Below are 17,941 nucleotides of genomic sequence, written 5' to 3' on the forward strand. Positions count from 1 at the left end.
ACAGCAGAGATGAAGATGTATGACAGATTATAAGATGCAAACAGCACAAGATCACAAGAACTCTTTGTGCATTGGTGACTTTGGGGAGTCGATGCCTAGTACATGGTGCTGAGTGGAGAAGGGCTTGACCGTCTGCTAGTCCCTGCAGTAGCAGTCTCTGTGCCTCCATCTCTGCCACCCCCAAACATCTCTGCCACCCCCAAACATCCTTTAAGTTACAAAATGCAGTTAACACTACGCCTGAGTCGTAATCATGCCATAAATCTCTCCTTCTTCCCATTTACACTACCACTGCTCTGCTTCAAGACCTTAGCATCTTTACTTCCTAAATGACCTCTCTTGTTAAAAATTTAGATTCCACAGTCATTAAGATTAGTGATCTGAAACACAGATGTGATAATGTCACTCTCTAGTTTAAAAAAAGAAAACTCAGTTATTTCTCCTTGTAGTCAAAGGTTTAAACTCTTTAGCATGGCATTCAAGGCTTTTTACAATCAGATCTCATTCTGCTATGTTTTTTGTTGTTTTTTTGCCTTTGCTGAGTCTTTGCTGCTTTGCTTGAACTTTCTCTAGTTGCAGCGAGTGCGGCCACTCTTCGTTTCAGAGCACAGGCTTCTCATTGCCATGGTTTCTTGTTGTGCAGCACAGGCTCTAGGCCTGCGGGCTTCAGTAGTTGTGGCTCACAGGCTTAGTTGCCTTGTGTGTGGAGTCTTCCCTGGCCAGGAATCAAACCCATATCTCCTGCACTGGCACGCAGATTCTTATCCACTGCGCCACCAGGGAACACCCTCATCCCACTGTTTCTAAGCTGCTGCTGCTAAATCACTTCAGTCGTGTCCGACTCTGTGTGACCCCATAGACGGAAGCCCACCAGGCTCCCCCTTCCCTGGGATTCTCCAGGCAAGAACACTGGAGTGGGTTGCCATTTCTTTCTCCAATGTGTGAAAGTGAAAAGTGAAAGTAAAGTCACTCAGTCGTGTCTGACCCTTAGCAACCCCACGGACTGCAGCCTACCAGGCTCCTCCATCCATGGGATTTTCTAGGCAAGAGTACTGGAGTGGCTTGCCATTGCCTTCTCCGGTTTCTAACCTGATGTATCCCTTTTCCCATGCCAACTGTACTATCCTACTCAGAATTCACTAACACATCCTAGGTAAGTTTTCATTGTCTAAGCGGTTTCTTTCTCCCTCTCCTGGGTAGAAGTGCTGTTAGGTTTCACTAGAATAGACCATTTTTCCCTAAAGTTTTCCTCACTCTGTTCCTCTTAACCCCCAGCAGAATGAACAAAGGGTTCCCTTTTGTGCTTCCGTTGTGGTTTCTGTGTAACCCCTGCTAAATTCTTCTTCACCTTGTAGATTCTTTGACAGTAGGTTGACTCCTTAAGGAGGAAAGTTTGTCCTAATTCTATGGTTTAGCAGAATGCCTGGCACATATAAAGGGCTCTGTGCAATGGGCATCATCATCTCATTTCATGTTCACAACAACCTGTGGTTGGCGTTACTCGTACACCATCCCTATTTGACAAATAAGTAAACAGAGCTGAAAAGGTCTCACAACTGGTGGAAATCAAAACTTGAACCCCAAACCTAGATCCACCTAACTCCTGAAGTCCGTTCTCTTGTAACTGTTTTGCCTTATATCTCTCCCGCCTTAATCTGTGCATCCTCTGTGCCTGCTATCCAGTAGGTAGTCTGACGTGCTTGCTGACTGACTGAATGAGTAGTAAAACCTCCAGTTCACACAGGAGACTGATAATGTGGTTTCCATTGAGAGAGTGAAAGATAACCAGTGCACCATTCTTAAAAAGACCGTGTTATCGTCAAAACAGAAACGTACACAAAACAGTATATTATTCATTGGGGATCAGAAATGTTAAACTTGGGGGGAGGGGAGAAGCTCCATTTTCTAAACGGTGCTAGCTTTTGTAATGCAGGACACAGCATAGTACTGCACAGCTATAGAATGGCTTGAATTGATTTCTAGGAGACTGCTGCCCCCTTACTTCTGTTTTTATTATGAATGTTCTCACAAGTCAAATAATCTAACTGAACTTTTACTGGCATAATATATTGCAAAGCTAGCCATAATGCGTGTAAGGTCTGAGGAGGTAGAGTACAGTAAATACAGGATAATTGGTGTCAGCACAGTTCGTTGTACAAGAAAAAAAAGGTATGTATTTTTGCATCCATTGTAAATTGAAAATGTACTTATTAGTGCTTGTATAAATGAGTGTGATATCAATTGTGTTTTTTCTGGGTTGTCTTGTCAAATAGTAACTCAGAACATAACAATTAATAGTATTGAATGTTAATGTTAATAAGAAATAGGGGGTTTTAGTTCTTTTTTTTTGTCATCTGATTTTTCTCATAAACTTGGTAAAATTTAATGTAGGTTCAACTTTTTAACTTATCTTCTCTTATTTCTCTAGTGTTGTTAGTAACAATACTTGTAGTGGAAGGAATTGCTGTGGCCCAAAAGACCCAAGGTAAAGAATTTACAATGCTAATTTACTACATGTTCTGAGCAGTAGGATGGCTTTTTGGAAGGATTACAACTTTTGAGTACTATTTCCATAATCCCTCTGGGGTGTTTCAATGACGTAAGGCTTTCTGTCAGTCTATCAGCTTTAATTTAGCCAGGTTCAGCTGCAGTTAACTAGAGTAAATTGTTAACATAAAGTCTTAACACTAATAAATTTTTAAAATTGGCATAACTAGTGACTCCTAGAACACTATGGATTATGTCCAAAAATTAAATAAGATTCATGCTTTATCACCAAGCAAAAATAAAAATCCCTTTTTCCAGTATAGACAAATGAAACATTTCCATCAATATCTTATTCAAACCCCTGAGGACATGTTCCAGTTTTTGTTTATGAAAGAGGATTAGCTAGTATGATTTTTGAGCCAGATTTTTATTTCAGAGTTCAGTACATTTCCTAAATAACCTGACTTATTTTTATTTTCATCAAAGTTATACATACACCTGACAAAAATTAAAGCATTCTAAAAAGTTAATCAGGAAAAATCAGTCCACCAGCCTCCCACACCCCACTTCTCCATGGTAGTCTACCGGCCTCCCAAACTACTCTCTTAGCAGACTCTTTTGGTATTTTTCTGCATATTTCTGAATAACAAAGTATAGGGTTATTCTCAGTTATTCCAATGTTAAGTAGTAGATAATAATTTTCCCACCATGGAAGGTAAGAATTTAGCTCTTTCTTGTACCTACTCTTCAACCCCAACTATATATAAATGTTCTTTTTAACTTTGCACCTGCAGTACCCATGTCAGTATTTTTACAGTTCTGGTTACATCTGTTCAAGTCACCACTGGGCTTTTTCAATATGAAAATTTTATCTTTGGTTGTAGAGTGTAGGAAATTTTTCTTTCCCTTTTTTCTTGTTTAATTTTTAAAATTCCCTTTTCTCCATTTTCTTTCATGTCTTTAAGGAATTCTTATTATGTGGTTACTTTTTAAAAAAAAATCTTTTCTATTTTTCCGTTTTTCATTTAACTGTTGTCTTCTCAGTAATCTTCATTGAGACTTCTAAACCAAGAATTGGAAAACTTTTTTCTATAAAGGGCCAGATAGTAATTGTTTAAGGCTTTGTAGTCACAGGAGCACCTACTCAGTGCTGCCACTGCAGGGTTAAAAGTATGAATGGGCATGTATATATTCCACTAAACCTGATTTTACAGTAACAGGCAACAGACCAGATTTGGTCCAAGGCCATAGTTCATGGAAAGTGAAAATGTTAGTCACTCAGTTGCGTCTGACCCTTTGCAACCCCATGGACTGTATGTGGTCCACCATGGAATTCTCCAGGCAAGAATACTGGAATGGGTAGCCATTCCCTTCTCCAGAGAATCTTCCCGACCCAGGGATCAAACCTGGGTTTCCTGCATTGCAGGCAGATTCTTTACAGTCTGAGCCACTTCTGCTCTAAACATTTTTCTAATTCTATTTTTAGAAACTTTCTTTTGTTTTCTGAATAATCTCTTTTTCAGAGTATGCTGTGTTCTTGTGTTATAGATATACATTTGACCCTTGAACAATGCAGAGGCTAGGGTTAGAGTTTAGGGTTAGTCAGAAACCTGCCTGTGACTGCTGACGGTCATCCGTATTTGAGGTTCTGCATCCTCACATTCAGCCAACCACAGACGAGCACTGTGCAATTATATTACATCCACGTGGTTCAAACCTGTGTTGTTCAAAGGCCAGCTACTGTCTTGTTCTCTGAGAAGATTAAATGGTAGTTTTGTTTAGTGCTTTTTTTTAAGTATTCTATAATCTTTGCTACTTCAGAGTCGCTTTTTCTTTGCTTTTAATCTGTTTTTCATATTGGAGGCTTCCCTCACATGTCTGGTGCTCCTTGAGTGTCTCATAGTTATGAGAGGAGCACGCAGATCTGCTTGTTAGCCATCTGCAAGTGTAGACAGGGCTGCTTTACTGCTGCCTCTCCTGGTGAATGATTGAATCCACCTATGAATCTTTTTCTTTGGACTCATTAGTTTCCACAGAAAAGGTTAAGATTCCATTTCCTGCTTAGAGGCTCTATATCTGATCAAGAGGCCTTTGGGGAGTTGATGGGGGAGAAGGGGAGTGTGGTTCAGCATGTTAACATTCTCCTCATCTCTGTTTTCATGTTGGTATTTTCACCCTCTGCTGTGCCTGATGTTCCCTGGTCCAGCAACCCTGTTTACGTTCTCCAAAGAAATAATATTATTTTCTGATGTGGTGATAGAGCAGCATCTACCTGGGTTTGTGAAGTGGGAGAGGGTATTAGGAGTCAAACTGATTGCAGAGACTTTTAACCAAGCCTCATGTTTTAAAAATACCCAACTTCACCACTTCCACCCCCAGTTCTAGAGATACCTACTACTGCCAGTAGTTATTATTGAATCTACCTGTTTGTACTTATGGTTTATGCCCTTTAAAAAATTATTTACTGCCGTTTAAGTGAGCTTTGAAGAAGGAGCAGAGCTAAATGTGTGTGTTCAATCTACAGCCTTTAACTAAAATAAAATCCCTTTGCAATCTTTGAATCTTATTTCACTTTGAGTTAAAGTAAATATAGAGGTACCATACCTGAGATAAACCAGAATTCTTTATTTTTGTGTCAGAATTGAATTTTATAGAGTTTTACTAATTTATCAGATTCTCCCACATGGTTTTGCCCTTGTAAAATCTAAGCATTTTATTTCCCTGTTATTTTACATGGCAGACTTGTCCTCTAGAGCAAATGCTTCTGCTGTATTCAATCTGTTATGCTAAATTTGACAATAGTTCTTAAAAAGTGTGTGTGTTTGTGTAACTCAATTGGCAGTTGTTTGGGGAGTTTGTAAGGGAAACCGTAACTAATGTTTTAAATTTTCCTTAAGATGGACAAAATATTGGAATGAAGCACGTTCCTGCAACCCAGTGTGGCATTTGGGTTCGAACCAGCAATGGAGGTCATTTTGCTTCACCAAATTATCCTGACTCATATCCACCAAACAAGGAATGTATCTACATTTTGGAAGGTATTTGACCAATTTCTGTCTTTCATTTGATGAATGTTAACTTTTTTTCTAAAACTAAGTAATTGGTTAAATGCTGTTTTTAAACCAATTTGAACAAAATTTAAACATGTATTTTAATTAAATCCTAGTCATTATAAATGTTTCTTAATACTGCCAACACTAACAAAATAATGGTTGAAGTTTTATAAGAATTTTTAATCTCCTAAAATGTTTAACTAGATGCATCAGTATATATGAGAAATTTCTCTGATAAGAAATTTAAACTTACTGACATCTCTTATTAGGCTTTATGCAAATTTATGTCCATAGTTACATTATATGTTTCTTTCATTTCTTCTGTTTTTCTGTTCCATCATGGTACATTGTATCTCATGAATTAAGCATTAGCTTCTCAACCCTTAATTTTGAGCATTCTGCTACATTTAACTAATTTAATATATAGCATATGCCAAAGGGAAAGATTACTGTAATTCTACAGATAGCATTATTATTAACATACAATATAACATTTATTATGAATTTTATATATAATAACTCTCAGTATGATCCTCATCTATGAAACAGTAACAGAGCAGTTGTGCTTTTCTCACTGTGTCAGGACATTTTTACTTTTTCTTGTTCACATTGCCCTGATTTACTTACTATTTTTTACTTACTCTTTCTTTCCAGCTGCTCCACGTCAAAGGATCGAGTTGACCTTTGATGAACATTATTATATAGAACCATCATTTGAATGTCGGTTTGATCACTTGGAAATTCGAGATGGGCCATTTGGTTTCTCTCCACTTATAGATCGTTACTGTGGTGTGAAAAGCCCTCCATTAATTAGATCAACAGGGAGATTCATGTGGATTAAGTTCAGTTCTGATGAAGAACTGGAAGGACTGGGATTTCGAGCAAAATATTCATTTATCCCAGGTAAATAACTTATTGTTTCAGTAGCAAGATCTCACTCTGGTTTTAGAATCTTAAGACTAGAATACAGAAAATCCAGTCAAGTTTATCAAATAAAAGTTTTAAAGAAATTACCAAGGTCAAAGGGAAATCAGCCCATGAATAAATATTTAATAAAAATTAGAAATAGATCTGTATCACTTGAATTTTGAGGCATATCATATATGGTGTTACATTATTTCTTAGATTTCTTTTAAGTTTTATAGCATATATCAAGGCCAAAGGCATCATAATAAATACATTTTAAAAGTAATTCAGTAAATTGTCTTTCCATGACCTCTACCAAAAATTATTTTGGCAGGTTTTCCTTTGGAATAGTTGAATTAAACACTCATTTGAATAAACAGTCCCTGGAAAATACTGAACAGTAGAAAGAATAGTGCTCTGTACTTAGAGGCAAAAGATCTGGGTTTGAATCCTTTCTGTGCCACCTACTGCTATAAAATTTATTATTAAGCATGGACTTGTGCCTGAGCATTGCTGTTGATAAGACAGGAATATCTTCGTGAGGCTGCCATAAGTAATTACCAGAAACTTGGCAGCTGAAAACAATGGTAATTTACTCTCTGAGTTCTGGAGGCCAGCATCCAGCAGGGTCACTTCCCTCTAGGAACTCTAGGGGAGAATCCTTTCCTAGCCTCTTCTTCCTCTGGCGGCTGCCCCAGCATTCCTGCACTTGTGGCCTCATCACGCTAGTCTCTGACTCCATCTTCACATCCCCCCTGATCTTCTCAGAATTCTTAGCTTAATCACATCCTTTGCGTTAGAATGTAATGTTCACTTTTTTTAACCTTATAAGGTAATAATCACAGGTGGTGACAGTTGCGATGTGGACACACATTTGGGTGGTGGGGAGGGTCTGCATTCAGTGCACTGTACCCATCTTACCTGCCACAGAGCTATGCGGAAACACTTTGTAGTCCCCAGAGCCTGTCCACTGTAAAAGTATGCATGTCCCTAACGCAGAAGCCCAAAGATACACTAGTTATTACTCCTGTCTTTAGAGAACTCACAGATTTAACAAGATGAAAATGTAACTTAATGTAAGAATCATATAATCTTTTTATTTATGTTTTCATGCAAGAAATTTACTAACTTAAAAAACAATTTTAATTAGAACAGCCAAATATCATAACCTTATCACCCTGCAAATAAAAAACCAATATAAACAATATGGTATGTATCACTTCAGATGTTTTTATCTTTTTATTTTGTTTATTTTATATAACAGAGATCATGCTGTTCTTTCAACTGTGTTACCAGTCTTTTTTTTTCCTGAACAATATATTCAGCTTTTTTTTCCTGTTAGTTTTAAGTGTCATTTCGGTATTTAAGTTCTCAATGTCAAAATGATAACATTTTCAGAAAGTAAAATTTATACTTTTTTTTAGAAATTTTAGGCTTATAGCAAACTGAGTAGAAAGTACAAAGTTACGGTATACCTTCTAACCACCCCCGTACACACAGCTACCGCTCAAACCTAAGAAGAACATCCAGCACCCAGGGTACATTTGTTACAACCCATGAACGTGCAGTGACACAACATCATCACCTAAAGTCTGCAGTTTACATCAGGGTTCACTCTTGATGTCGTCCATTGTGTGAGTTTGGATAGATGTAGTGCTGTAATGACGTATCTACCAATACAGTGTCATATGGAGTATTCCAACTGCCCTAAAAATCCTGTGTGCTCCACATATTCATCCCTCCCACTCCAACCCTGGCAACCAGTGATCTTTTTACTGTCTCTCTAGTCTTGCCCTTTCCAGAATGTCATGCAGTTGGTATCCTACAGTATGTAGCCTTTTCAGATTGGCTTCTTTCACTTAGTAATATTTGTTTAAGGTTCCTCCATATTTTTTCATGGCTCAGTAGCTTTTCTTTTTTTAGTGCTGAATAATATTTCATTGTATGAATGTACCACAGTTTGTTTGTTTATTGTATAGAAGGATATTTTAGCTGCTTTCAGATTTTAGCAACCACAGATAAACCTGCTATAGACGTCCATATGCAGCCATTTGTGTGGACAAGTTTTTAATTCATTTGGCTGAGTACCATGGAGTGCAACTGTTGTATCATATTAAAATTTGTCTTAAATTTTTCCTTAAATGGAGAGTGGTGATGTTTGCACAGCATTGTGACTATGCATAATGCCACTGAACTGTACATTTAAAAATGGATGAAAGTGTATTATATTTTACTACAATAAAAATAAATTTAAAAATCACAAACAGGTGTCCAAAAAAACTTAATTTGAAAATTCAGATAGACATATATATATAAACTTGTCAGAGTGAAAAAATTGCTAGTCTGAAATATCTTAGACTCTTTAATTAGCCTATTTAAACCTATTTTAATTGACAGTTTTTTATATGTAACTGATTGCTTAATTCTTGTTAATTTCTCTTTTTTTGCCATGCTGCATGGCATGCGAAATCTTCCTGACCAGGGATTGAACCCATGCCCTCTGCAGTGGAAGCACAGAATCTTAACCATTGACTTTCAGCATGATTATCAAAGTACATGTTGAAAACAGTAGGAAAAATTTTAGCTTAATTTAGAATACATCACAGAGACTATTCTTTTTTAACTTAACTAAACCCAACCTCCCTAAATAAAAGAAAGTAACAACACTTCACCAATTTTGCAGAGATGTGTCAAAGAGAAATCTAAATTTTAACCAGTATTAGAGTAAAAAAATCATAGCAACTATCTGGCAAGTGAATCAGAACTTCACATGTAGGCAAGAATTCTAGGGATATTGTCATTGCACTAAAATTTTCAGAGTTATTTCAGTTACTTCCAGGAAGTAGGAACCCATTACGAGGCTCTGCCTCAACAAATATTACCATTAGCTCAGAGAATTTCATGTATTTAAAAGGTACTAAATTAGACAGCCATGATTTAGCTATTTATGAGTTGCCTATTTATTTTGACCTTTTTTTTTCTTTAGTAGTAAGATTGTGACATCCTCACCCACGTTATAAAAGTAACATTATAGAGAAAGAAAAATTGTCTAGAGAATTAGAACCTAGTCCTGATTTTGCCATTATATTATCTAAAATAGTCACATCTCTCATTCAGTTTCCTCATCTATAAAATAGAATATTACATGATCTTGATATTATTGTTATTAGCATAATATTAAACCTAAGGTATGTAGAAACTCTGAAGTACTATAAAATGCAAATGTAAGGTAATTAGTCTTGAGATCTTAAACATTTTATTTTTATTTTAATGTGTCTATATTTTAACCATAAACCATATGAAGTTGCTGTCATGATACATATAATAGAAGAAAAAGAGCTGTTTTTCTTCCAAGAATCTTTACATATAAAGTTGCCTGACTTTGTTTTTTAATATTTTTAAAAACATTGTTCAAATGATTAAGATACCTTTTTTCTTTCAGGTAGTCTAAACATATTTGCAAAAACCTGACTCTATGTAAGACTTTTTTATATAATGTATTTTTGGTGCTGAAGTATCAATTCAGTTAATTGATTTAGTTACTAAAAATCAAATACCTGGCCAATTTAATTAAATCTGTTATTTTAATATAAACTATTGGTTGTCAACTTTCTGTGAACTATTTCACAGGGCAGAATATTCTATATATCATTTAGTCTTCTTTCTTTTTACTGCCATTGTGAAAATGCAGCTCATTAAGCTACTACAGTGGGCTTCCCAGGTGGCTCAGTGGTTAAGAATCCACCTGCCAATGCAAGAGACGCAAGAGACATGGGTTTGATCCCTGGGTCAGGAAGATCCCCTGGAGACGGAAATGGCAACCTCCAATATTCTTCCCTGGAAAATTCCAGGCAAGACAGGGGAACCTGGTGGGCTATAGCCTGTAGCTTAGTCACTCAGTTGTGTCCAACTCTGTGACCCCATGGACTGTAGCCCACCAGGCTCCTCTGTCCATGGGGATTTTCCAGGCAAGAATACTTTGTTGGGCAGGCTGCCTTGCCCTCCTACAGGGGATCTTCCCAAACCAGGGATTGAACCCAGGTCTCCTGCATTGCAGGCTGATTCTTTATCATCTGAGCCACCACAGAAGCCCAAGAATACCGGAGTGGATATCAGGCTTCCCTGATTCCCTGAGTTACCAGGGGAGCCCGGGCTACAGCCTATAGGGTCACAAAGAGTTGGACATAACTGAGCACACCCACATATAGCTACTACTATGGTGAGGAGTTGTAAATTATGCGTAACATAAAATTCACTGTTTTAACCCTGTTAAATGTACAAGTCAGTGGCATTGAGTACATATACAGTGTTGTGCAACCATAGCCACTGTCCATTTCCAAAACTTTTGTCATCCCAAGCTGAAATTCTGTCCCCATTAAATATTTGACTCCCATTACCCTATCCCTACAGCCCTATGAAAACTATCTCTATTAATTTCATTAATCTAGGGATCTCAGTAAATTTAATCTTACACTGTCCTTAACTGTCTGACTTATTTTACTTAGCCTAGTGTTTCAAGACTCATCCATGTTATATAGCATGTGTCAGAATTTCATTCCTTTTTAAAACTGGATAATATTTCATTGTAGTCTGTATCTTTCTACCAGCTACTGCAGTTGAGAAAGAGTTGTGAGTTTTCAGGTAGCATAAGTTATTAATTCACAATGTGATAAAAAATGTAAGCATTATCATTTTTTAAAACATCAATCCTATAAGTGAGCAGTGCTTTGTAGTATACACCAATGAAAGCTTTCTCTTGCTTTGTTGTTAAATGCAGCATTAGATATAACATAAGACATTAAGCCTTAAATTAACTCTAAAATATCTCAGTGCCAATCACTTTCTTCTTTTCTCTGTTACAGATCCAGACTTTACTTACCTAGGAGGTATTTTAAATCCCATCCCAGGTTTAGTATATTACCTCTTTTTTTTTTTCCTCATGGCATCTTTGATTAGTCTTATTTTCCTTTGAACATCATTCATCTGTTCTTTCTAGATTGCCAGTTTGAGCTATCAGGAGCTGATGGAATAGTGCGTTCTAGTCAGGTAGAACAAGAGGAAAAAACAAAACCCGGCCAAGCAGTTGATTGCATATGGACGATTAAAGCTACTCCAAAAGCTAAGGTAGTATTGAGCACGCAGTCACTTCTGAGAATAACATCATAAGATGTCATTTGTACAATGTGTTATTTGGTTCATGCAGATACTTACTGGTTAGGTAAACTGATGTTGCAACTTTTTAAAAATTTTATCTCAGTCACATTATTGAACACCTAACATCAGCATTGTTGTAGTTAAGTAAATTACAATATAAACTTTAGGAATATTACACATACATTAATATTCTTATTTTAAAATTCTTAAAATCTGTGTATTCCTAACCGGACTGTACAGGTATTGGTCAGTGTGATCATAGATTCATAAACATCTTTATGAGGAGGTAAAACAGGCCATAAGAGATTGAAGTGTATTATCAGAGGTCTCAGTGTTGGTTATAACAATGTCAAAACCAAAACACAAATACATTGTCTTAGTTCTGTGTTCTTATCATGCTGTCCTCTGCTAATCATGTAGAATTTTTATTGGAAAGTACCACAGGGAAGGGTGCTTTTATATAACTGACAGATTGAGACTGGTTCCTAACTACTGCTGCTTTTTGCTCTTAATTTGTACTTCTGGGAATAGTAACAGTTAAAATTGTATTTATTGTATATATATATATATATATGTAAAAAGAGTGAGGGTAAGAGAACAAACCTTTAAAGAATTAACAAAAATCAAATTTAAAGTTGCTGGTAATGTTCTGGATTAGATAACCTGAAAACCTGTTACAAAACACCTAGAAACATTGAATAATATATAATAGACATCCTTTTTAAAGCATAGATAAGCCCCCCAAAAGAAGATAATTCTTACGAACTAGAAGTGCAAGAACTATAAACCAGAGCAGTAAGCTGAAAACTGCAATTGATGCCCCTTGCTGATTTCAGTAACCTGTGACTACTCGGGTGAACATGCCAGGAGCGTGATTATTACCCACACTGAGACAAATAAAAGGCCTAGGGTTCATGTGGTCTTTGTGAGGTTCATCACATAAAGCTGGAACCCACAAAGGGAGATGATTGCCATGAAATGGTAAAAAAAAAAAAAACTCTTCCATGAGCATAAGTTGTAACAAAAGAAGCTTATCTTTTTGGGTTCAGTCTCAGGATGGGGGTGAGGCTGAGGTCTCCCCTAACAGTTGATACCTAGAAACCTAGCTTTATTAGTTTGGGGTGCAAATTTATGTTCCATGCTCAGCCCAGGAATCACTTAGCCCCAAAATGAACAAAATGGTCCTGGGCTTATTACACCTTTTGATGCATCTGGCGCAGATAAATACAAATAGCCATGTAGGCTACAGGATTGCCAGAGATAAAACAATAGACCCCCAAATTAGACGGCGAATAGGTGAACAACCTGCCGCAAGTTGAATTAGCAGGCATAACAGCAGGAAGTTTCTTTGATCCCCAAGATCTGAAGTGTTTAAAATATCCAACAAGTAGGTATCAAATATGAGAAAGAAAAATACCAAGTAAACTTTAAACATAACCAAACAGATCTTCCTCAAGTAAAAAGTATAGCATTGAGAGATAGATTTGAGAAAATTTCCCAGAAAGTAGCTTGAGGATGGGAGACAGTGGCAATTTATTAAGAAAATTGCAAGAAATAACAAAAGGTATTGACATACAGTGATTCTCAAAGCAAGGGAAAAAAGTGTTAATTGACTCTGAGTTACAATCGGCATCACAGACAACACGAATATCTCCAAAACATCTAGAGAGAAAAGAGATTGCCTAGAAATAATAACAAAGGAATAACCAATAGCAAAATGAAAACCAGAAAGCAATAGAATAATGTCTTCAAAGTGCTAAGGGAAAAAATTAACCAGCAATCTAGAATTCGAACATTCCATGTCCAACTAAACTGTCGTTCAAGAATGAGGGCAAAATTAAGGTATCTGGGGGCAAAAATAATAATCAAACCAAGTGCTATAGTTAAAATCCAAATGTATCTGTTTTAGGTTAACTACAGAAAATTTTGAAAATACAAAAACAGCAGAGAAACAGATACTAAAAGAGCTAGTATAACTATTAAAATTGAAATCAAGATGGTCACTAATTCATAAGGAAGATATGTTTTACAGTTTATGTATTAATATAACCTCAAAATATACAAAACATGAATTGACAGTTGTCAAGGGAAGATTGAGACAAATCTACAGTTATAATGTGTAATTTTTTTAACCTCTCAATGATTTAATCAAGCATACAAAAAAAATGTCAAGGCTTAGGTTTAAACATCACAGTGTGCCTAATGGAACATGGTATCCTAACTCCCAACATTCAGAGATTTTGCATACTCTACAGGCACGCATGAAACATTTATGGAAACTGATCCATACACTGGATGGAAAAAGGAAGTCTGACATACATACCAATGCTTGGTATCATACAGAGCATTCTCTGACAAAAGTACAATTAAATTAGCAACCAGAAACCAAAAGATAACTTTAAAACCCCATATGGTACTAGTAAAGTTGGATAGTTGCTTGTAGATCAGTGAAGTTAGAACACATCTTTTTACCATACATACACAAAAATAAACTCAAAATGGCTGAGACTTAAAACAAGCTTTGAAACTCCTAGAAGAGAACATAGGCAAGCATTCTCTGACAGAAATTGTATCAGTGTTGTCTTAGATCAGTCTTCCAAGGCAATATAATTAAAATAAGCAAATGGGACCTAATCAAACTTACAAACTTTTGCACAGCCAAGGAAACCATAAACAAAATGAAAAGAGAAGCTACAGAATGGGAGAAAATATTTGCAAATAATGTACTGACAAGGGCTTAATTTCAAAAATATTCAAACAGCTCATACAACTCAACAAAGAAACAACCCACGCAAAAAATGGGCAGAAAACCTGTATTGACATTTCTCCAAAGAAAAAATATAGATGGCCTGTAGGCATGTAAAGAAGTGCTCAACATTGCTAATTACTAGAGAAATGCAAATAAAAACTACAATGAGTTACCCACCTCACACTGGTCAGAATGGCCATCATTAAAAAGTCTACAAATAACGTATACTGATGAGGGTGTGGAAAAAGGGGAACCCTCCTACACTATTGGTGGGAATGTAAGTTGGTGCAGCCACTATGGAAAACACAAAAAACTAAAAATAGCATATGATCCAGCTGTCCCACTCCTGGGCATATATCCAGATAAAACTGTAGTGCTTTCCTGTGTTCCTAGCAGCACTGTTTACAGTAGCCAAGACGTGGAAACAATGTAAATATCCATGGACAGCTGAAAGGATAAAGATGTGTTACGTGTATGCAAGGGAGTACTTCTCAGCTGTGAAAAAGAACAAGATAATGCCATTTGCAGCAACATGAATGGAACAAGCTATTATCATACTAAGTGAAGTAAATCAGAAAAAGGAAGACAAATACCAGAGGATATACTAACATGTGGGATATAAAATAAGACACAAATGAACCTGCCTGCAAAGCAGAAACAGACGTACAGGCGTGGAGAACAAACGTCTGATTGCCTAGGGGGAGGGGCAGTGGGGAGAAGATGGAGTGGGAGTTTGGGGGTTAGCACGTGCAAACTATTACGTGTTGAATGGATAAACAACGAAGTCCTACTATATAGCACAAGGAGCTATATTCAGTAGATATAGTTGAGTTAAACCGTAATGGAAAACAGTATCTTTAAAATGCATATGTATACATATACACATATGCCTATATATGTGTATAACTGAATGATTTTGCTGTACAGCAGAAATTAACACTGTAAGTCAACTAAACTTCAATTTTTTTAAAAAATGTTTAGAAACGATAATATATCATATCTAGTAATACATCACAGAAGAAATTAGGATAAAAATTTGAACACATTTATAAAAAAAAAATTTAGCAATAGTAAAAATACTATGTATCGTAACTTGTGGGATATCCCTAAATGTACTTTAGGGAACTTGTGATCATAAATACTAATTTTAGAAGAAAAAGATTTAAACTTAATGAGTTAAATTCAGCTAATGAAGCTAAAAGAATGACTGAAGAATCCAAAAAAAGGATAATAATAGAAGAGATAAATGAACTTCAAAATTTACAAAAAGGAAGACACAACAAAACCAAAAGCTGGCCTTTTGTTTAAAAAATAATAGCAACAGGTATACTTCTGGCAAGATTAATGTAGAGAAAAGACAATATTAGAAGTGGGAAAGGTCATTCACTCAACTACAGCTGAGATTTAAAAAAAAAAATTATAAGACAAACTATGAAGAATACTTGCTGAACAGCAACAAAAAACAATAGCATTTCCTCAGTAAATTACAAAGGGGAAAAGAAAACCAGCAGGGGAACGTGCAGATTAAAAAAGTACAAGTTAAATGAGTTTGGATTCAAACAAACTACAAAAGGCAAGGAACATTAAGAGACAACTAGAAGTCTGAACACTAGAATTTGATACTAAGAAATTATTCTTTTGGTTAATAACAGTATGAAGTTATTTTTTAACATCTTTAACATTACATATGAAACTAATTACACATAAAATGATATCTCTAGAATTTGTCTCAGAATAATATGTGAGAGGCAGAAGTGAAAGTGTGAATCCTGACCCTGGAATCAAACCGGGATCTCCTGTGTTGCAGGTGGATTCTTACCAACTGAACTATCAGGGAAGATAAAGCTAAAGTTAGGGAATGGGTAAAATGAGTTTATGATACTATTTTGTCTGCTTTTATGCGTTTGAAATTTTCTATAATCGAATACTTTAGATTGTTCTTTGCTAATACATTTGTGAACGGTCTAAGTGAACAATTTACTGAAATGTATAATGTATGTGTATACATACATGTTTACATATGTATAATTTATCAAAGTCAAAGAAACATAAAACCTAAATAAACTCTTAACAAATTGACAAAATTGATTTTGTATTAGGTTGGTACAAAAGTAATTGTGGCTTTTGGCTTTGCGTTGTTGAACTTTGCCATTTGATATTGGAGTACATTCTTAAATAAATGTTGTATTATAATCATTTTAATATGCATTTCTCACTTTATTTTTTTGCTAATGACTTTATTACTTGCTGTTTATTTTAGACTATAGACATTATGTTAGACAAAAAGCATTTTTGAGCGATTTTCTTATTCGAGTTTAAAATGGGTCAAAAAGCAGCAGAGACAATTCTCAACATCAACAGTGCATCTGGCCCAGGAACTACTAATGAACGTACAGTGCAGTGGTAGTTCAGGAAGTTTAGCAAAGGAGATGAGAGCCTTGAAGATGACCATAGTGGCCGTCCATCAAAAGTTGATAGCGACCATTTGAGAGCCATCATTGAACCTGATCCTCTTAGAACTACACAAGAAATTGTCCAAGAACTCAACATCAACCATTCTGTGATCATTTGGCATTTGAAGCAAATTAGAAAGATGAGAAAGCTTGGTAAGTTGATATCTCATGAGCTAACCACAAATCAAAGGAATTGTTTTCTCTTACTGTACTCAACAACAGCAACCATTTCTCAGTTGGATTGTATGTGATAACCAGCAATGACCAGCTCAGTGACTGGACCAAGAAGAAGCTCCAAAGCACTTCCCAAAGTCAAACTTGCACCCAAAAAAGGTCATGGTCACTGTTTGGTGGTCTGCTGCCAGTCTGATCCACCACAGCTTTCTGAATCCTGGCAAAAGTAATCCATCTGAGAAGTATGCTCAGCAAGTCAATGAGATGCACTGAAAACTACAACACCTACAGCTGCCCTTGGTCAACAGAATGGGCCAATTCTAATATATAGTGGAACTATATGTAATCTTGTTCTGTATTTGCCAGGTCTACTCTATGTGTTATCATACTTTCATGATGTAAAAACATAAATTTTTTTTAAATGAGCCTCATTTTTCTCCATAATATCTGATTCTGACTACATGTTGCACAACCAGTGCTTCAGAAGTTGAATGAATCAGAAGTTTTGCCTCATCCAGCATATTCACCTGACCTCTAGCCAATGGACTGCCACTTTTTCAAGCATCTTGACAACTTTTTGCAGGGAAAGCACTTCCATAACCATCAGGGTGCAGAAAATGCTTTCCAAGAGTTTGTTGAATCCTGCATCATGGATTTTTATGCTACAGGAATAAACAAACTTGTATCTTGTTGGCAAAAATGTGTTGATTGTAATGGTTCCTATTTTGACTAATAAAAATGTGTTTGAATCTAGTTATAATGATTTAAAATTCACGATCCAAAAACGCAGTTACTTTTGTACCAAGCAAAACTTAAAATATGGTAACAGAAAAACTGGCCAAATTAGATTTTACCAAATATTTAAGGAACATGTTATATAAACTGTTTTAGAAAACTGAAGAACTTTCCCCAGCCTGTTTTATCAAAATTAAATAGATAGCATGAGAGAATTCTAAAACAGAGAA

At 36.0% G+C, this 17,941-nt stretch overlaps 1 protein-coding gene across 1 annotated transcript in view; it reads left to right on the top strand.

The window, feature by feature from the left end:
* The window catches only part of NETO2 (neuropilin and tolloid like 2), a 68,977-nt gene that overhangs the window by 8,363 nt on the left and 42,673 nt on the right, over window positions 1-17,941 (top strand). Inside the window, exons 2-6 of the mRNA XM_055411126.2 lie at window positions 2,429-2,485; window positions 5,385-5,525; window positions 6,195-6,443; window positions 11,309-11,353; window positions 11,443-11,570. Coding sequence (XP_055267101.1) covers window positions 2,429-2,485; window positions 5,385-5,525; window positions 6,195-6,443; window positions 11,309-11,353; window positions 11,443-11,570 — 620 coding nt within the window. The remainder of the gene's footprint in view (window positions 1-2,428; window positions 2,486-5,384; window positions 5,526-6,194; window positions 6,444-11,308; window positions 11,354-11,442; window positions 11,571-17,941) is intronic.

Source organism: Moschus berezovskii, chromosome 22 (genome assembly GCF_049115385.1).
Source record: "Moschus berezovskii isolate FMDL1 chromosome 22, NW_MosBer_1.0, whole genome shotgun sequence".
NCBI lineage: Eukaryota > Metazoa > Chordata > Mammalia > Artiodactyla > Moschidae > Moschus > Moschus berezovskii.